Source organism: Lepidochelys kempii, chromosome 27, assembly GCF_965140265.1.
Source record: "Lepidochelys kempii isolate rLepKem1 chromosome 27, rLepKem1.hap2, whole genome shotgun sequence".
Classification (NCBI taxonomy): domain Eukaryota; kingdom Metazoa; phylum Chordata; order Testudines; family Cheloniidae; genus Lepidochelys; species Lepidochelys kempii.
In genome coordinates, this window is record NC_133282.1 from 14,030,265 (window position 1) to 14,051,365 (window position 21,101).

Here is a 21,101-nt window from a genome sequence, read left to right on the forward strand (position 1 = left end):
CCCTCCTGACTTCAGAGATAAGCTTGAAAATGTGACCTGGATGAACCCTAAAGGCTCAGGTTTCAGAGTAACAGCCCTGTTAGTCTGTATTCGCAAAAAGAAAAGGAGTACTTGTGGCACCTTAGAGCCGAACCAATTTATTTAAGCATAAGCTTTCGTGAGCTACAACTCACTTCATTGGATGCATGCCTTTTCTAAAGGCTCAGAAAACAAAACTACAGGGCTTAAAGTGAAGGGAACAAAAAGGAGCTCCCTCTCTTTTCCTTGACTTGGGTAAGCAGTCCTTCTGCACCTCACACATGGTTGGTGCCATGACCACTTTCTTTCCTGTTTCACAAAAAGAACAGGAGTACTTGTGGCACCTTAGAGACTAACCAATTTATTTGAGCATAAGCTTTCGTGAGCTACAGCTCACTTCATTTGCTTTAACCAATAAAAACAATCCACTGAGAGAAGCAAAGTGTTGAAGACCGGATGCTCCAGGCATGTTGGAGTCAGACCCTGTAACAGGAGCCTCTAAAGCTGTAGCTCACGAAAGCTTATGCTCAAATATATTGGTTAGTTTCTAAGGTGCCACAAGTACTCCTTTTCTTTTTGCGAATACAGACTAACACGGCTGTTACTCTGAAATCTAGTGAGTCCGTATCCCTGCCACCTGACAGTGCTATTAAGCTTTGGTAAACCTGACCCATTTCACTGAGTTCTGGAAATACAAATCAGTCCCATACATGCAGGTAGGTCCCAGGCCTTTCTGGACATGCATGGTATCACCAGGCCCCATTGTGTCTCTCCTACAAAGTGTATCTCAAAGATCTCTCCAGAGTTAAATAATGCAATGGCAGGGGAATACATTGGCATTGAAGCTCCTGGGGCATTTTTTGCCCAGGTAACAGTGGCTGTTGGGTGTCATAGGGTGTTGTATCAGTGTATTGTTTTCCACATTGTAAGGAGAGTGATCACTTTATTACCAGCAGGAGAGTGGAGTGGGAGGAGGTATTTTTTCATGCTTTGTGTGTATATAATAAGATCTTCTACACTTTCCACAGTATGCATCCGATGAAGTGAGCTGTAGCTCACAAAAGCTTATGCTCAAATAAATTGGTTAGTCTCTAAGGTGCCACAAGTCCTCCTTTTCTTTTTGTTTTCCACTGTTTTATAGTGAATAGTGTGTTGGGTTATGGTTGTGCTGTATTACATTGCATTGTATGGTTTTGTGGTGTATTGTCATTGTGTAACGTGCTATAGCATACTCTGCAGTACAGAAGCACTATTGTGTAGCGCATGGTGTTGTATTACAGTGTAGCACGCTGTATTGTAGCATATTAGTCAGTGTGATCTCACACGCTCAATGTGTTCTCATTATATGGAGCGTGGTGCAGTTTTACATCTTAGTGACCTGTGGTGTGCTGTAGTAGTATTGGCCACCTCAAGCTTTCCAAAATCATGAGTCAGGCCCCTAAAACTCATGTGATTAGCTTTAAAACAAAAAATAAAAAATAAATTAATAAATGCCATGGTCTTTTTTTGTTTGCATTCTGGTTTGAGTCTTTGGGGGCTTTTTAGTATACAGAAGGTTGGTTGAGAACTTCTATTTCCCTGTCTCGTAATACAAGAACAAGGGGGCATTCAATTAAACTAAAAGGTGGGAAATTCAAAACCAATGAAAGGAAATTCTTTTTCAACCAAGCGTGATAAAAATGTGAAACTTGTTACCACAGAAAGATACTGAGGCCAAAAATGTAACAAGATATAAAAAGAGACTGGCTGTTTAAATAGGTGTCAAGGATATGCAGTGTCATAATTAATTACAATACAGTTTTGAAGGGATATTAAACCTTATGCTTCAGCTAAATCAATCTCTAACTATTAGAGATCAGGATGAGATCTACGTAAGAGGAAGACAGTCCCATAACTGCCTGCTGGACTATTCTTACACCTTTCTCTGAAGCATCTTGTACCAGCCACTGTCAGAGACAGGATGTGGGCTAAATAGGCCTTGAGTCTGATCCACTCTGGCGATTCCTGTGTTCTTACGGGGTCATGTTTTCGCACTATTCTTCCTAACCATGAAGGTAGAAATTTCCTTTCTGAATTAAATCTGATTCTCCCCTAATCACCTGCCTCCTGGAGCTAGAGCTTTAAGAAAATCTCATGACCTCTACTAGTTAAGAGTTTGGCTTGAATCCTGAAATATTCCTTTGAAGGCTTTTGTGGTCATTAATTTTGACCCCATGCTATTTAAAAAGGGAAGAGTTGGCAACACAGTGTGCGCTGCGGGCGGGCTCTTGTGCTGCACTGCCTCGCTCGGGTCCCGTTGGTTGTGCAAGGTGAGCAAGGGGGTGTTGTAGTCCCAAGGCTTGTCCAAGCCCCGCCCCGGACTACCACACCCAGCAGGCAGCGCGGCGAAAGGTTCGCCGCAGAGCCTGCTGGGAGCTGTAGTCCACGGGGAACTTCACGTCCCATCGTGCCGCGGGAGGCGGGGGGTCGCCGCGCAGGCGCGGTGCGCTCGGCGGGTACAGGGGGTTGCTGGGCTCTTTTGTTTGGCGGAGGGCGGATCGCGAGCGGCCAGGCCTGTGGCGCGGCGCCGACGGTTACGGTTCCCCGCCGACCTCCACCGCCTCAGCTCGGCCCGGCCGCCGCAGCGCGCAGCCTCCGCCCCCACGGCTCCCTTTCCCCCCGGGCATCGTTGGCGAGGCTGTGAAAAGTGAGCGGGGGCCCCGCGGGGGGGCGGGGACGGAGCCGCGCCGCGCGGGGGGGGGCTGGGTTGAGGGGAGCCGCGCGGGGGGTTGCGCGCGGACGGGACGAGCTGCAGGGGCTGGGGGCGCGCGCTGGGGCTGGTGGGGGAGGGGGAGCTGCAGGAGGCGCGCGCGCGCACGCTGGGACGGGAGGGGGGGGGGCTGGGGTGGAGATAGGGAGGGGGAGCCAGGGGGTGTGTTGAGACTGGGGGGGGGAAAGCCAGGGGGTGTCCTGAGAGTTGTGGTGAGGGGAAACCGGGTGGGGGGGTTGCAGGGGGGGTGCTAGGACTGGGAGGGGAAGGGGAAGAAGCCAGGGGAGCGCCATGAGATGGGGGGGGCAGTTGCAGGGGAGATTGTTGTGGAACTAGGATTAAACGAGGGTATGAAGCTGCTGGGGGGGGTTGGTGGGGAGCTGGATTTGGGTGGGGAGGGGGAGCTGCAGGGGGTCCTTTTGTAGTTGGGGTTGGGGAGGGGGAAGGAGAGTTGCGTTCGTGGTCTGCGGGGGAGCTGGGATTTGGGAGGGGGAGCTGCATGGGGAGGGTAATGGGGAATCTGGGACTTGGTGGCGGGGGAGATGCGTGGAAACATTATAGAGCTAGGATTAGATGGGGGTGTGATGAGCTTCAAGGGGAGACCGTGGGGAGCTGGGATTGGCTGGGGAGGAGAGCTACATCAGAGGTCTTTGGGGAGGTGGGATTGTGGGGCTTGGAGGGGTGACGGGGGCGTGGCTGCACCTGGGGTCATGGGGGGGGTGAGGATGTATGCATGGGGGAAGATGGAGCGTCACAGAAGGGGGGACCACCTGGGTGGGAGTTGTGTGGCTATAATGGAGCAGTAGGAGCTGTGGGAAAGGGCGTAAGATCCAGCTGCACCATGACCTCTCCAGAAGCTAGGTGTGGCAAAAGAGCTTCTACCCCAGGGAGGTCCTAGGGAATGGGGGGGAGATAGAGCTGCACCAAGGGCTGTCTGATGGGGATGGTGGATATGGAACTTTTGGGGGGACAGAACAGAGCAGCAGTGGAAATGGGTCTTGAGGAAGGGACACGTGGAGATGGAGCTGCACTGAAGAGACAGGATGAGGGCACCGAACATGAAGCTGCGTTCATAATGGGAACAATGGGGCGTGTAGAGCAGGAGCTGCACCCAAGAGGGGGACCAGGGTAAGGGGAGATGAAGCTGCACTGGGGGAGGTGAGGATGGGGCAGAGACCTGGTGTGGACCCCTGTTCATCTCGAGAGTGCCACGGTTGGGGTGATAGTAAAACTGAAGAAGGGGAGAGAATGAAACTATGGAGTTGCACCAGGAGTATTGGGGATATTTGAACAGGAGATGCTGGAGTTGCACTAGTGTGCCTGGTGAAGAGGAAGGTGTGGATGGAGCTGCACCAGGGTGACCTAGGGAAGCACTGAGATTTGTGCAGAATTGGAGCTGCTCCAAAAGATCTTGTGTGTGTTAAAGGGGGGAGGGGAGAGGAGAGACTGGAGCTGATCCGAAAACTGGAGCTTGGTGAAGCTGTACCAAGGGTGTCAGTTGGGGAGGTGAGAGCTATCCTGGGGGCCTGGAGATGGTGGAATTGTGCTGGGAGTGTTGGGGACAGTGGAGCTGCAGATGAGAGGCATGTGTCCTGTGACCACAAAATCCAGTGGGTAAGATAAAGAGACTGCTAGGTTGTTCAGGTTCTAAATGTAAGTTTTATTAATTAAAATAAAAATAGTTTTAAAAAACATAACTAACTTAGAAAGATTCTACGAATCTTGGATTTGTTTGGATTAAAGAGCCCCTGCCCAGGTTTGCAAACCAAACATCACAGCCTTGTGTTAGTGCTAGAGAGCTGTGCAGTGAAACTGACTAGAAACTGACAAGACAGTCTAGTGTTTCACTGTCCTCCCAAAATGAAATGCAAGAATAACTAGCAGAGATTGCAAGTGAATAAAGGCAGTAACCAGTCTCAGTTTTCATGTGCTAGTAACACAGGCAAAAGGAGCGTGTGTGCTGAAAAAAGATTTCTATCCCAACACTGCCTTTCTGTGTCCTGAAAGCACTAGTGTTGATTGGAAAAAGTTGAGTAAAAAGGTATATGTTTATGGGAAGGGAGGTTTGCATTGTCCTGCAGGCACTAGGCAGTTGGGAATCTTATGCCATTTTGAGCAGCATCGCCACATGCTAAATCTGTCTTTACTAAAAATGAGTAATCAAGTCTGTGCCCTGCCTCTGGTAGCATTTCCCTGATTAGAGGAGAGAGTGTAAAAATACTTCTGTCTTCTCTCTGCTTCCTCCTCATGCAGATAGAACCTAGAAAGCCCAGCCAGGCAGACAAGACTTTTCCTTAATCTCTTGTTCCCTTGCGCAGATTTCCGTAACTTCAGAGGTACGCTTCCCATGTGAGTTGTGAATGTAGTCATAGCTGAGAGTGACAGGCCATGCTCAGTCACTTATAGCTCTCCCAAATTCTCTATCGAGCTTTCATCTTGCTTCATCTCAGCTCAGGCTAATATTTCTGGAAAGTCTGAGTGAAAGTTTCTCAGTTGTGCTCAGGTTTGGAGGGTGGAAAACTTAATACACTTGTTCCCACTTAAAAGAAATACGCATGCTGTCTTTTCCTGGCAAATGCTGAATAAACTTGGCATGTTCATAGACCTCAAAGAGGGGTGTGATCCTAACCAAATTTGGGAAGGGGAATTGGGGGAAATATTTCAAGTTACAGAGCATCAAAGTTGCACTTAACTCTTAATTCTCTGAGTCAGTAGAGTTAGACTGAGTGTATTCAAAAGGAAATAGATCTCTGGGTCCTCGTGTTATGCTGGCTTAGCCTTCTATCTTAAAGCTATTGAAGTCTTTACAAATGCATCTGACATACTAGAAGGACACTATGTAGAACTTACCTTCCTCTAAAGTCCGCACATTTTGCAGCTAAAGAGGTTGATGCTCCATTCAGCACTTTTGTTTGCTTTTTCTCGGGCTTGTTTTATAATTCTCTCACTACCTGGATGCTGCTCTGCAGAAGGCCATGCAGTAACGTGTGTTCTCTGCAGTGTTGCCAGATTCTGGCTCTTACCCCTCTGTCTGCTATTCTTGTCGCAATAAAGGAGGCTTTTGTATATACTTTGTGCTGGGCCTCTTTCCTTGTTGCCTTTTACTGGAGTTTGAATTCTTTTCAAGTGGTTTAATGTGTCTTGGATTTTCCCTTTAACTGCTGACATGAAGCTCTTCTCTCTCTTTCCAATGTTCTGCTTTATCCTTTATAAAGAATTCCACCTTATTCCAAATGCTGGTGTTTAAGATGGTCCAGTGAGGGAATTGTTAGCATTTAAGTCCTTTTTGGTCTTGGGTCAGAAAATATCTTTAATGCAAAGTTGGCTGTTTTCCAGACAATAAGCAAAAGAGAACTGAAAGTGAATATTAGGAAGAACATCCTAAATGTGAGGTCTGCTTAGAGTAGAATAGCCTAGCAATCAGCCTGGTCAGATGGGACCAATTTCCCCAGAAAAATGCGGGGGGAAATATCTTGTACTAGCCATGGGGATGGGAAAAGTGACCTGGTATCTCTTCCAACTGTAACTTTGTGTGAATGAACATCATGCTGATGAAATCTGTTTGCTTGATGACCTGGGAGATCAAAGAACCCTTAATTGGTGCATCACTCCTGACATGTAGGGGTGAAAATGGCTCAGTCTCAATGTCCATTCATTCCTCTCTGCTGAGACTGCCTATAAGGAAGCCAATTAGCACTTCTTGTGTCTGGTGCTGTGGTAACTTGTTTTCTAGTGCTGTGGACACTTGTTGGTTCATTAATTTCTGTGACTGCTGACATACTCTAGGAGTCACCAAAGGCTCTGTGCCATTAAGGTCAGAATCTCATTGGAAACAGCACAGCTTCTCAACAGCACTCCTTACTTTAGAGCTGGTCTACAGTAGAAAATTAGGTTGGCATAATTGTGTTGCTCAGGGGTGTGAGAAATCCACACCCCTGGGCGGCATGGTTAAACTGACCTGAGCCCCCATGTAGACAGCACTAGGTCGATGAAAGAATTCTTCCATTAATCTAACTACCGTCCCTTGGGGAGATGGATTACCTTTGCTGATGGGAGAACATGCCACTGTAGCATTTTAAATTTAGACAAGCCCTTTGTTTGATTACTCTTTGGGTAGTGCATGCTCGGAGTTTGTACCATCACTGGGGTCTTCAGTCTCTCCTCTCTCAAACTTCAACAGGGTCCGTCATTTTATTACAGCAAAAAACACTGATTTATTCATCTTTCAGAGTAGGAAGGACAATATATGCAGTGTGTGTAAGAACAGATTGGAACTGGAAGCTGTAGCCAGGCCATGTATCTGCCCAGAGCATCCTACTGGATGCAGGCTGTTGAGAGCAACTCTGGCAAAGCCAGATGCAGTTTCTAGCGTAGGAACTATTCCAAAAGGAACAGCCTCTCCGCATGCCACCCAGAACAGACCCTGCATGTGAATGTCAGGGTTTGCCCTTGACACAAACCTCTTTGGAGCAAAGGGAGGTAAGGGGGCCTTTAACGGGATGGAGCATTCTCTCTCTGTGTGGCACAAACTTCATCATTTGAAAGCTGAATTTTTAGGCTCTAATCTCCGTGAGTTAGTTTCAAGTTTACCAAAACCAATCCGAGAACCACAAAGATCTAATAAATGCATGCGCTAATGTGAGAACCTACTCACTGCATGGATTTAAAAAAATAAAATCTTGCGGATAATCTGAATCCTCGTAATTTGAAACAGGCAAGTATTTCTCTCCTGATAGCAGCTGGCATCAGAGGAACAGACCCAAGACAGTTCAAAGCTCTAACAAGGGTACATGAGAGTCACCTTATGGCCTGGAGATTATATCCACTTACCTCTTGCTGATCAGTATGTTGTTGCTCCCTCCCTTGTTTGGTAGATGTTGGGCCTTCCTTGCAGTGCTTGTGGCTTCTCCATCAAGTCACCCCTGCCAGTCTTTTGCCCAGGAGCTGGATCACAGCAGCCTGACCTTTCCATAGTGTAGTTCTCTGCCTCCCGTGCTGTTTGCAATCTGAGGGATGTTAGAACCCATCACCATTCTCTGGTTTCTGGCTGTCCTCTTTTTTGCCCGCTGTTCTTCACTGTCTCCTTATTTCTTTTGCTCTTTCTCCCCGTCCCTCCTTGTTTCAGGGTCTCTGCAGGAGCAGTCACAGTGCTCCTTGACTAACAGCACAATCCACTGGCAATCTTCTTAAACTCACACAGTCACCAGACAGCTATCTCACAGTACAGAGCCCCCTGTCTCAGTTCAAAGTGAGGCTGCCCCATGGTTTGGTCTCATCTGTGCTGGTCCACAGCATGTTACATAGGGACTGTACTGTGTTAATGCAGAGTCCATGATCCAGTTGCCGTAGACAGGATCCTAGACCACAGAGCCAGCTGAATGATCTCCCTAGCTGAATATTAGATGCTTTATGAAAAACAAGCTCTGTCTCCAAGCATTAGCCACATTCTGCAGCATCTGTGACTGAAATTCATTAGACCCATGGTGAAAAACGTGGGTCCCTTGCAGAGAGAGACAGGCTCCCCGAGATCCAAACTGTATTCAAGTAGGTCAACTTCCTCATCACTGGTCACATTGGGGGTGTGACGGGTTCCGTCACAGAGATCCCCTTGGGACTGTCACCTGATGTGCTGAAATTACCTCTGAGCTGGTTTTCCCTGCCAGCTTGGGACTTCCAGAACTCTGTCTTGTTGAGCCAGACACGCTAGCCTGCTGCAGCACAGACCCAGGGTCTGGTCCATGCCCCCAAAGCTGCAGACTAAACTGAAAACAGCTCAGCAGGTTACCTGCCTCCAGCACCCAGACACCCCGTTCCCAATGGAATCCAAACCCCAAATAAATCCATTTCACTCTGTATAAAGCTTATACAGGGCAAATTCATAAATTGTCGACCCTCTATAACACTGATAGAGAGATATGCAATGATAGAGAGAGATGTTTGCTCCCCCAGGTATTAATCACTTACTCTGGGTTTATTAATAAAACAAGTGATTTTATTAAGTATAAAAACTAGGATTTAAGTGGTTTCAAGTAATAACAGACAGAACAAAGTCACCAAGCAAAATAAAGCAAAACCACACAAGTCTAAGCCTAATATATTAAGAAACTCATTATAGGTAATAAATATCTCACCCTCAGATATTCCGATAAGCTTCTTTCACAGACTAGAGTCTTTCCTAGTCTTTTTTCTGGGCCCAATCCTTTCCTTTGGTACAGTCCTTGTTAGTTCCAGCAGACATCTCAGGTGGTAAGCACGGGTTTTCTCATGACTGGCAGCCCCCTTTGTCCTGCTACACCCCCTTTTATAGCTTTGGCACGAAGTGGGAATCTTTTGTTTCTCTGGATCCCCACCCTTCCTTCTAAATGGAAAAGTACCAGATTTAAGATGGATTCCAGTATCATGTGACATGGTCACATGTCACTGTAAGACACCCCGCACCCCCCCCCCCCCAGTCCTACACAGGGAGGCTTGCAGGTAAATAAACCATTTACAACCAAAAAGAAAAGGAGTACTTGTGGCACCTTAGAGACTAAACTGCATTTAGCGCATGGAGTGGAAATCTATCAACTTCATGAAAATTAATTGGTTAGTCTCTAAGGTGCCACAAGTCCTCCTTTTCTTTTTGCGAACACAGACTAACAGGGCTGCTCCTCTGAAACCTGTCAGTTACAGCCAATTGTCCTAGTCAATGGGAGCCATCAAGATTCTAAACCACCATCAATGGCTCACACTTTGCATAATTACAATAGGACCTCAGAGTTATTCTTCATATTTCTAGCTTCAGATACAAGAATGATACATGCATACAAATAGGAGAAATATATTCAGTGGGTTATAACCTTTGTAATGATACATTACAAGAGATCTTTTGCATAAAGTGTATTCCAGTTACATCATAATTACACTCATAAGCATAAAGAAAAGGAGTACTTGTGGCACCTTAGAGACTAACCAATTTATTAGAGCATAAGCTTTCATGAGCTACAGCTCACTTCCTCAGATGCATATCGTGGAAACTGCAGCAGGCTTTATATATACACAGAGAATATGAAACAATACCTCCTCCCACCCCACTGTCCTGCTGGTAATAGCTTATCTAAAGTGATCATCAGGTGGGCCATTTCCAGCACAAATCCAGGTTTTCTCACCCTCCACCCCCCCCACACAAATTCACTCTCCTGCTGGTGATAGCCCATCCAAAGTGACAACTCTTTACACAATGTGCATGACAATCAAGTTGGGCTATTTCCTGCACAAATCCAGGTTTTCTCACATCCACCCCACCCCCATACACACACAAACTCACTCTCCTGCTGGTAATAGCTCATCCAAACTGACCACTCTTCAAGTTTAAATCCAAGTTAAACCAGAACATCTGGGGGGGGGGGTAGGGAAAAACAAGAGGAAACAGGCTACCTTGCATAATGACTTAGCCACTCCCAGTCTCTATTTAAGCCTAAATTAATAATATCCAATTTGCAAATGAATTCCAATTCAGCAGTTTCTCGCTGGAGTCTGGATTTGAAGTTTTTTTGTTTTAAGATAGCGACCTTCATGTCTGTGATTGCGTGACCAGAGAGATTGATAAAATATATGGAGTGCACCGTCACAGGGGGCTTTCCAGAAGTGGCGGTTGTCTCCCTCCAACCTTATCAGGTGCCCTTGCTGAGGCATGGAGCCTCTTGGAGTTCTCCTTTTACCAGCAGTGTCACAGACTATTAGTCTCTAAGGTGCCACAAGTCCTCCTTTTCTTTTTGCGAATACAGACTAACAGGGCTGCTACTCTGAAACCAGACTATTCATTGCCTCCCTTCCTGGCACCCCTCTGCATTTTTGCTGTAGGGGATGGAGTATTACGCTCCCGCCTGAGAATCTGCTAGAGAATTCTAGAGCCTCTGCAAGTGAAACCTGAGCCCTCGGTTTCCTGCTGCATTGCTGGCTCCTTCTGGGGGATTAGATGTTGGTGGTCGGAGTCTGTGCATTGTTGTAGTGATGTGGTGCCAAGCAGCCTGGCCTCCATCAACAGCAAGTCCACAGGCAACCCGGAGTCTTGCTGCTTTGGGTTTGCCTCTGTCTGGCATCTGATTAAAGACCCTGTCAGAGTGTATTTAAACCCAGGAGTTCAGAAGGCAGCAGCCTCATTTCTCTCTCTTGATGTGTTTTTTCTAAGGTTGCTTTTTAAAATGCCACTTCAGCTTTCCAGCCATCCCTGATGAGTGAGACACTGAATGCCCTCGGCTCCTATTGGACCCAGTCTGTGTTGGAGGGCTCAGCACCTTGCTGGGTCAGGCCTGAATACCCTGGCGTTAAATCCGTGATTGAGCTACATTTAATGTGGGATCCTTAATTGGAAGGCAGGAGTGCTCATCTAGAGGAAAGTCTTGTCTCTGTTAGTCACTTGCACCTAGGACTGCTGTGGGAGAAATTGTCAGCACGCTGCCCATCTTGGGATTCTCCCCTCTTTTGTTTAATATGTTAGATGAATTTAGTTTTGACCAAAGGTGGAGACCAAAGCCCTGTGTCCACAACAGCGCAGGCATAAGCAGAGCAAGCTGCCACCACACTAGCCGGTCCTCAACCTTGATCTGCAGGAGCCACCTGTAGCGGGAGAGGATAGTATAATCTTCACAGCCAGTTCAATCTCTGATCCCACTGCTGAGGCTGTCAACAAGGGGGCTGGTTAGTGCTAGTTGGGATGGGGGGGGCGAAGGGGCGGGTGTGAAATTTGATTTGGGCAGAAGTTTTTGCACAGAGTTCATTAATCAAAAATGCGGTTTCTCGTGAGAAGTATTTGCAAGTTTGATGTAAATTCACCAAATAGTTTCAGCCACACCCTCTTTTCAGGATTTAGGCACTGTTCATAAAATATGGGCTGGGAGGGGGTGCCCTCCCATCTTTTAGCTCAGTGGTTAGGGTGCTCACTTGTAATGTGGCAAACCTGGGTTCAGTTTCCCCTTCTGCCTGATGTGGAGAAGGGATTTGAACTCTGGTCTCCCAAGTTGCAGGAGAGTGCCCTAGTTACTGGGCTGTGGGATATCCTGATGTGGATTTCTTTGTCGCCTCTTGAATCCGTTCCACTTTGTATCAACAGTCATTGGAGTAGGGGGCTTGAGTTTGGGTCTCCCACATAGTAGGTGACTGCCCTGACCACCAAGCTGATAGTCATTCTTGCCCCGCTGTAAGTCTTTGCTCCAGTGGCTATTTAATTATTTATACAAATTTGAACAGCTTCAATAGCAGAAATTGGGGGGGGGGGGCACGGCGGGAGTGTCGTCAGAATATTCCACAGCCCGGTGACTAGGGCACTCTCCTACGATGTGGGAGAGCTAAATTCAAATCTCTTCTCCACATCAGGCAGAGGGGGGGAATTAAACCTGGGTCTCTCACATCCCAGGTGGGTGCCTTAATCACTGTGCTAGATGTTAGAAGAAGGGCACCACCTCTTCCTCTGGCCATTGTGTGACTCTAGCCCTCTAAGAATCCAGCATGTGGGGGAGGGATAGCTCAGTGGTTTGAGCATTGGCCTGCTAATCCCAGGGTTGTGAGTTCAATCCTTAAGGGGGCTATTTAGGGATCTGGGGCAGAAATTGGGGATTGGTCCTGCTTTGAGCAGGGGGTTGGACTAGATGACCTCCTGAGGTCCCTTCCAACCCTGAGATTCTATGAATACACAGAACAAAGCATTTTGGGTTGAATGATGTTTGTTCGACCCAAAATGTATTTTTTTAATTCACCAACACTTTTCGCAACGTTCAGAGTGTTAGTTTACTAAGTATTTTCGGAAGTGCCAGCAAACCAAAAACTCAGTTGTTTGCCCAGCTCTACTTGTGATGTGGGACACTTAGTCACTTGAAACTACATTGAGACCCCCTGACTGGCTCCAAGGTCACTGAACAGCAATCAGAGTAATGGCTTCACCTGGTCTGGATTCCGTTGCTAATCCTGTGAACGCCCTGCTCATAAATGGCACAGGGCTTTCCGCACTAAGGCAGATTGCCACCTAGGGGCAGGTATCTGGGAATCTCCCCTGTCAGGAAATGACTGACCTCTGAGGATGTCTGAAGCCCAGACTGTGTGGAAGGCGTTTCCTGATGCCTCTGTCCAAAGCAGGGCACAAAGGGAAGGTTGCCTGTTGTGTGCGGGTCACTTGGATTTAAAGTCTGTCTTCCAGCAAAACCCAGCTCCAGCAGAAGGCCTGCGGTGCAGGCGTGGAGCACTGAGTGACAAGTGAATGGTCCAGAATTGAGCAGCTGGTGGAACTTACATGCTGAGATCAGTTTGAGAGATTCAGTCACAGGGTCCAAGACAGATAAACGTGAGTTACAGCATCTGCCAAAGGGAGAAGCCCTCAGAGGCCCTGCCTTTCCAAGCCCCTCACTGCACTTAGAGCATCTGGAAGCGATACAATAGGGAGCCCAGGCAGGGTGCCTTCTCTAGGAGAGATGACTTTTGGTGAGTCTGAATTACAGTGCCCATAATGAGATCTGTTTGGCCCATGCCTGTGCCTCCCACTTCAGAGAGTCTTGTCAATTGAAGAAGATCTCTGTGTGGCTCGAAAGCTTGTCTCTTTTGGTCCAATAAAAGATATTACGCCACCCACCTTGTGTCTCTTGTTAATTGCATGACAGCTGTGCAGCCTTGAACAATGTGGAATTGTACCCATCTCTCTCGAATGTTGGGGTTCAAAAACCATTATTTAGCTGTTAAACCATCTCCCTCAGTGCAGAGGGATGACCCACAGGCTACAAGATTCTCTTTTAATTTTCTGCTTTTCAAGCTAACCCAAACTCGCAAAATTTTTGCCAGCTGAAGTTTCTCACATGCAAGTCAAAATGGCTTCAGCTGGAAAAAATTGTCTCTTGACAGGTGACATGTCTGACCTGCTCTGTAGTCATTTGCTTGGCAAGATTCCTTTCATCGGGACTGTTCAGAAATTGTTCCCTGGCATTTAGGCTGCAAAAACTCTAGCCAGCTACACACACTGTTCTGGTTGATTAGAAAAGAACAGTTCCTGCTGGAAGCATGATCTAGCGGTTAAGATACAGGACTGGGAGTCAAGAGATCTGCATTCTCTCAGCCCTGCAACAAGATTGCTGTGACATGCAGGGCAGGTAACTTCACCTCTTTGTGCCTCTTTTCCCCGTCTGTGATGTGGGAATAATAATGCCTATCTCCCTCACACAGTATTAGTGACCAAAGACTTACTTGCTTTAGCTTTCTGACCTCCTCTCCCAACAATGCAGATCCCCAAGACCTACCTACTCTGCAGTTAATACTGGGGGCATCCACCGTGTCAGCTGGACCATGCTGCCCTGGTGTAATGCTAGAATGTGAGTGCAGCTAATAACTGGGACCAAGTATCCTTGGTGGCTCAGAATTCCACTGATTGCTCATACCAGAAATGCCTGAATTGCAGGGAGAATAGAGGCTGGGTTATCAGGGGGCTTTTCCATTCTCGGAGTCCAGATCTATGTTGGGGGAGTCTTGATGCCTGGGAATGGTGGGGAGAGGTCCCTACTGCGTGAGTTGCAGCACTGAGACCCAGTGTGAGCTGGAGGTGTTTGTGGGGCTGTGGTACTCTTATGCTCCCTGTGTATCGTGTCAGTTAGGAGAGCAATTAGTTTGGCTCACTAGCAGGGTCAGACTGACGCTTGGCATGGGTGTGCCTTGCTTGCTGCAGACTTTCCTGGTGTGGAGAGGAAACAAGCCAGAGTATCTGCTCATTATTACATTCCCTTTACTGATGAGGAAACTGCATCAAAAGAACTAGCTGGAGGCCACACAGTGAACCAGTATCTTTCCCTCCCATGCCCTCTCCACTGCTTCCTAATAGTCACTGGATTTAAACGGAGAATCTCTTACTGAAACTACTGGTGCAGATGGGTGACACCCATATCTTGGGTAGGGGAGCTATATCCCAGGGTGTGCATGAGCTAGTCCCCTCCCTGTTTGCGTATAATAAATGAAAGGGGGGTAGTTGATTATCAGGGAATGTGGCTTGAGGTTACCTTGGAGAAGAAGCAATTCTGTTATCTGCCATGTGCCGTTCTCCTACTACTACATTGTTTGGAGATGCTTTATGCAGCACAGAACTTTGCAAAAAGGGAGTTGAATTAGGTAGATGAAGGGAGGAAGGCTGGTCATATGAATAAGGCAAACATAAAGAACAGCCAGACTGGGTCAGACCAAAGGTCCATCTAGCCCAGTGTCCTGTCTTCCCACAGTGGCCAATGCCAGGCACTGGAGTCAGGTGACCTGGGTTCTGTTTCTGGCTCTGCCACAGACTCCCTGTGTGACCTTGGGCAAATCGCTTAGTCCCTGTGCCTCGGTTTCCCATTAATAAAGTGGGGATATTTCCCTGCCTCACGGGTAGGTTTTGAAAATAAATCAAGTAATGTCAAAGTGGGGGTAGGGAATAGAAATTCCTAGATAGGAGAATAAAATGAAGCAAGATGTAGGAGGCTATTTCACAAAAAGGCAGGTTTTGGGAGTCAGCAGTGAGAATGGAGCAGGGATATCCCGAGTGTGGGCACTTTGTAAGGCGGAAAACTCAGAGCGCTATGCAGATAGGGACTGGGACACTGCTCCACACACAGGCTGGTATGGTGGCAGGTACCATGAGGTCAGGGAATTGGGTGGGGGCGGGCATGTGTTGCAGAGATCCCATAGGGCCTTGAAGGTGATGGGAAGCTTGAATTTGATAGGATAAGAGATGGAAACTGAGGGCTGGGGGGGCGGGGGGAGGGTATGGACTGTTCCGCCTGGAGAGGAGGCTGGATCAACATGTATCTGTTTAATAGCATTATCCAATGGGAAGCATCTGATCTTAGATGAGCCAGATTATTCTGCTGGCCAATCTCGCTCCAACTCTCCGAGGCTTTTTACATATGTTTCTTTTTCTCTTTTAGAAGGCAGCATTAGTGTCCTGGGCTCTGCCTCCTTGTATTGCAGCTTTCCCCGCCCTGACTTGTGTGTGTGTCTCCCCACTTTAGCAGCGTCGCCCTTAAGCTGAAAAACTGGCCAGCACAATGGGAAAAAAGCAGAACAAGAAGAAAGTGGAGGAGGTCTTAGAGGAAGAAGAGGAGGAATATGTGGTGGAGAAAGTCCTAGACCGGCGAGTGGTGAAAGGCAAAGTGGAGTATCTGCTGAAGTGGAAAGGCTTCTCAGAGTAAGTGGAGAGGTTGCATCCCAGTCTGTGATCCCTCCTTGTGCTGACAGTGGTTAGGGTGTCAGTCTGGGGCTTGGAAGACCCGGGTTCATTTCCCTGCTCCAGTACAGACTCCCTGTGTGACCTTGGGCAAGTCACATAGCCTCTTTTTGCGTCAGTTCCCCATGTATAAAATGGGGATAATTGCCCTGCCCTGCTTTGTAGGGGGATGGTGATGATTAAGACATTCAACTACAGTGAGAGAGTGCCAGTCCGACTGGGGGAGCAAGAATGTCCCACTTCCTTTCTCCATAAGGAGCCTTTGGGATGGGCTGTTCACAGGCCATGGCAGTCCCCAGCCCCTCCTTCCTCTCTGATCTGGATGGTCAATCCAGTTCGGTGTACGTGGGAGGAGTGGGGGAGACATTGCCTTAAAGGATTCCCCTTCCTGTCCCTACAAAGCCAAGTCTGAACTTGTGAGTGAAGTGCATGTGGGCTGGTATAGAAATGGGTCACACCTACCCATCAGGGCAAGTCTGTGAGAGGCTTCAGCTTCTACAACTCAGCCTCCTCCCTTCCAGATCAGGGTACCCAGAACACAGCTAAGGCTGTAGACAGGGTGTAGACAGCTACGGCTCTGGTAGCATCTCTGTGGCCCTGTGTCCAGGGCGTCCCTTCACTGGCCTGAGCCACAGGCTGTAGTAGTGAGAGCAAGCTGTCTCCTTTGATTTCAGCGAGGATAACACGTGGGAGCCGGAGGAGAATCTCGACTGCCCCGACCTCATTGCAGAGTTTCTCCAGTCCCAGAAAACCGCACATGAGAGTGAGAAATCGGAGGGGAGCAAACGCAAAGCTGAATCTGACACAGAGGACAGAGGGGAGGAGAGCAAACCAAAGAAGAAAAAGGAAGAGGTGAGGCAGGACTACGAGAGGAGAACCTTCCCATCCCCTATCCATGAAGACTTGTTCCTGGATTCATCACTAGTGTGTAGTAGTTAGAGCCGAGGACAGGGAGCCAGGCCCCTCGGGTTCTATTTGCAGCCCTGCTGCTGACAGCCTGTGACCCGCCCCGCCACTTCCCTGCTGTAAATTGGAGATGATAATAGTCACCAACCCCACAGAGAGGCTAATTGTGTCTGTGAGGTGCTTTAAAATCCTTAGGCGAGCAAAAACATCCTTTCTCATCTCCCCGTCTCTGTTGGCGTGACGGCAGTTAGAGATCAAGCCTCACCTTCTGAGCCAGCGGCCAGCTGATAAATCTGGGGCAGTGCTTAGGGCGAAGCTGAGGTGCCCTCCTGGAATGGTGGGCAGAGTCCACCGCCCCCCACTGACCTCAGGTCATCACTGACTACAGGGGATAAAAAAATGCACAACGGGGACAGTGGTGCAGGTTATTAGGTCAAAACAAGGGAACGAGGGGGAACAGAGAACCCTGGACAGTTTCCCCTGCCCCCAAAGGGTTGGTGGACTCTGCCAGATATGGACAAGGAACCAGAAAAGGGCCCCACTGTCCCAGACAACGCCCCCAGTCTGGCTTCCTCCTCCTGGGCTGATGAATGAACATCTTGGCTGGTGCCAGGAGGAGGCTGGCAAGCAAGGTCTCAGAACTTCGTAGGACCCCAGCCTGGGAGATCAGGTCCTTTGTTCCACATCATGGGCCGCAAGGAGGTAAGCACCACGGCTGCACCTCAGACCTGACCTGGCAGGATCCCCTCGTGGTGCTAGGAGAGTTCAGCTTTCATAGCCCATTCAGTTTTCTGCAGGCACAGGCCTGAGGCCCACCTAGTCTGTCTCCCGCCCTCCCTCCTGCCCCTCCGGACAGCAAGTAGAAACTTCCCTCTTTGTCTTTCAGTCAGAGAAACCACGAGGCTTTGCCCGGGGGTTTGAACCTGAGCGGATTATCGGCGCCACAGATTCCAGCGGGGAGCTCATGTTCCTGATGAAATGGTGAGTGTGTCTGTGTCAGTCACTTTCTTCACTTACTCTGTGCCAGAGAGGCAAGGAGCTGCACCTGGGGAGTCTCTGCTCGCTGGCCTGAGAAATCTCACGGTGGTGCTGCCGCCTGACTTGACCCTCGGCGCTGAGGCTAACGTGGATTTGCTGCCAACAGGTAGGACCCTTGGGATTCTGGGATTCTTAAGATCTCTGCCACAGGCACAAGCTTGGGGAGAGGAGGGTATGGCTTGATGGTGCTGGCCTCCAGTTCCGTGTCTGGAATAGAGCCACGTCGGACACTGCTTCCCTGGTCAGCTGTGCCAAACAGGGTTGGGCCACTGGGGCAGGGGAAATCGAGGTCTGTTCAGCCCCAGCTGTGGCCGGAGGTGGGAGCTACTTGTCTTGCTTGGTGTTGCGTACTGCAGATGAGATGCGGGGCCGGGGCTGCAGCTTTGACCCCTGCTCCCCACGGTCCCTTACAAACCAACAGCTGAGCCCAAGCTTACACCTGAACTTGTTTGGTGGGCTTCCTGCATCTCAGCCATTTGGAGCATTGCTTGGAAAACCCATCTGGCTGAGGCCTTCCTTACCTGCTGCCTCTTGGGTTACGCCAGTGACACCTGTTTCCAACCCCCTGTAGGAAGAACTCTGATGAGGCTGACCTGGTCCCCGCAAAGGAAGCTAACATCAAGTGCCCCCAGGTGGTCATCTCGTTCTATGAGGAGAGATTGACATGGCACTCTTACCCCTCGGAAGACGACGACAAGAAAGAGGACAAGAACTAACCCACACCTGCTCTGGCCAACCTTTGTATCAAGATCAGACTGTGGGTTGGAGCGACAGTGAGAGAATGCAGCTCTACTTAGCGGAGAGGTGGCTTGAGAAGATGCCCTTTGAAGAGGCAGTATGGTGTCTGTGCCCTGCAGCTGCCCGAGTGTTCTGTGCAGCCCCATGCCAGTGTCCAGCTTCAAACCAGCCTGACATGAGGGGGAGGGGGAGATGTGTTTCAAGGCTGTCTGTTCTGCAGCTTTCTGGAGAGGAAGTGAAAGCCCCTTCCGCTGGTGCTGGGTAGGCTGGGGAAAGGGAGAGCAGATGAATACTGCTTGTTCTTCAAAGACCATCTCAGCAACCCACAGCCTTCTTCCCAATAGTGTTAACTCTGCATTTTTACAACGTAGCATGTGTGTAGGTTTTTTTCTTTTTGCTATTACTGGTGTATCAGTTTGAGGTGGGGTGGGTCTTTTTAATGGGGTGGGGGGGAAACGGTTGACAGTGTTCCAGATCCATGACCAGAATCCTCTTTTATAAACATCTTTATTAACTTAAAACCCCAAGTATTGGTAATAGGACTAGGGGGAGGGACAATGGTATGAGACTGAAGCTGTGAATGTCCAAATCCTCAATCCCTAGAGCAATGTTACTGGGAGCGAAGGGGGGGAGGCACCGGCAAAGATGCAAGCCTGTAATTAGTAGTGTCTCCAAACAGAACTGACTTGTGCATTGTAAGTGAGAGGGTGGGGAATGGGGAGGGAATTGATAACCCCTTAAAAGCCTTCTACCCCCTTTGCGTTAAGGTGCTATTTTGTGAAATTAGGGAAATAGAAAGTTCTGATTTCTATTTGATTTTGTTTCAACCCCAATTGGATTCTGTCCAGCTGGCAGCATTGGGAACCCCTTTATTCTCTGTATGTATGTATGTATGTATGTGATAACATGTTCCTCCCTGTTTTCAATCCTATTAGTGTAATGTGAGAGGGAGGTGAAATCATTTCAAAATCCTCCCCTAACAAGTGATTTGTTTTTCAAGCCCAAACTTCAGCACTGGAGCCAGCTCTGTTGCTCTGCTGACATTTTTTTAATCAAACGGATTTATTAAAAATACTGAAATATTTAATGTCTGGAGTCATGAGCTCCTACAGGCTCCTGGCACCTCCTTGTAGGGTGATATGTATCTAGAACTGCATTGTACAAACCTTTTTTTAAAAGCATGTGTTTAGGTTTCTGTGAAAACATTGTTTAAATGTAAAGTAAGTGTTTGGATTTTAACTTCATACCAAGCTCTGTCCGTTTTTTGTCTCAATAAAATTTTAGATTTATAATCCCGATTTTTACTTTCTCTCTTTAACTTGCTCCCTTCTGCAGCTGTTGTTGTGTGAGTCGATCGCAAGGCGTAGAGCAGTTAATGGAGAGGAGTGAACATGTTGCTGCAGATGTCCGCTCTCAACAGGACTGGATCACTGACGCAGCAGGGGTGATAGGCCCGTGCATTTGTGAATTAGGTGGCTACAAAGGCAGGAATTTCAGAGCAGACAGCAGTCTATTTATTTTGACTTCCCATCTGAAGAGAGCAAGAGTCTTGGAGGTTAGTGTCTAGTGCAATTTCCTGAGTCAAATCTCCTAGGGTTTGAGTAGCCCTGGTTCTGATCATCACTGGCCAGAGACTACTGGGTCTGGATGCAATTTGCACCAGTGGGACTTACCCCGGCTTGAAGTTTGTGTGTCTATAATGCCACGCGTCCACGTGCTCTTCCCCACTTAGCCAAGCGGTCAGAGGGGAACGTGCAGCACAACCGTGGAATGGGTGTTCTGAGGCTTCCCTCATGTTTAAAGTACTTTAGGATTCTGTGCAACGAGTGCAGAGTGTGGTCAGCTGTCTTGCCTGCAGCAGTGGTTTTTATAAAGCTCTCTTAATGGTTCCAGGGCCTTGGGTCCCAGGAACATCAAAACAGGAGGTCAGACCTTCAAACCTCACTAACTCCTGCGCCAGCCTTTCAGGAGTGACAGAATGCCGCAAGCTGGCAAGAATGAACACGCAAACCAAGGGTACTGCGTCACGAAATGTACTGTGGCTGGTTTGTTTCAGCCAACTAAGGCATCCTGGCGTAATAGGAAACGTGCTGTTGCATATTCTGAAACCTGAGTAATTCAGACAGCTGCAGCCCTGGGTCAGCGGGATGGGTCACTCGAGTTTGGAGTTCTGCAGTTAGGGCAAGAGGAACTAGGGAGATTCTCATCTGTTCAGGGCCAGTGAAATCAGGGTCAGCCAATCAGAGTGCTGGTGCTTAGTGACGCCAAACTGTGCAGCCAATCGGAATGCAGCTTCTTTGTAAAAGTGCACTCTGGACCCAACAGTAAATGAGGTTAGAGCCTCTGCTGGGCCAGCTGAGGATGTTAAACCTGTATCAGTGTCCAGCTAATTGAGCATCCTAAGGCTTGGATCCCATAGGAGGTTGTGGTGATATAAATTGCAGC

At 48.4% G+C, this 21,101-nt stretch overlaps 2 protein-coding genes across 2 annotated transcripts in view; one reads left to right on the forward strand and one right to left on the reverse strand.

The window, feature by feature from the left end:
• The first annotated feature begins 2,472 nt into the window (after positions 1-2,472).
• CBX1 (chromobox 1) lies at positions 2,473-19,948 on the forward strand. Its single transcript, XM_073326133.1, has 5 exons — positions 2,473-2,704; positions 15,760-15,935; positions 16,649-16,826; positions 17,767-17,861; positions 18,490-19,948. Exons 2-5 carry the CDS (start codon positions 15,796-15,798, stop codon positions 18,632-18,634), a joined length of 558 nt encoding a protein of 185 aa, XP_073182234.1. The 5' UTR covers positions 2,473-2,704; positions 15,760-15,795; the 3' UTR covers positions 18,635-19,948.
• Positions 10,534-21,101, reverse strand: part of NFE2L1 (NFE2 like bZIP transcription factor 1) — a 34,187-nt gene continuing 23,619 nt past the window's right edge. The window contains exon 9 of the transcript XR_012156407.1: positions 10,534-11,365. The gene's annotated coding sequence lies outside the window, so the exon portion shown is untranslated. The remainder of the gene's footprint in view (positions 11,366-21,101) is intronic.

What these genes read in the sequence shown, in the direction of transcription:
- CBX1 (XM_073326133.1), top strand. Translation starts at nt 15,796, where the DNA reads ATGGGAAAAAAGCAGAACAAGAAGAAAGTGGAGGAGGTCTTAGAGGAA. An exon ending in CAAAGAAGAAAAAGGAAGAG is followed by an intron (nt 16,827 to 17,766) that starts GTGAGGCAGGAC and finishes TTTGTCTTTCAG; the next exon opens with TCAGAGAAACCACGAGGCTT. An exon ending in CTCATGTTCCTGATGAAATG is followed by an intron (nt 17,862 to 18,489) that starts GTGAGTGTGTCT and finishes AACCCCCTGTAG; the next exon opens with GAAGAACTCTGATGAGGCTG.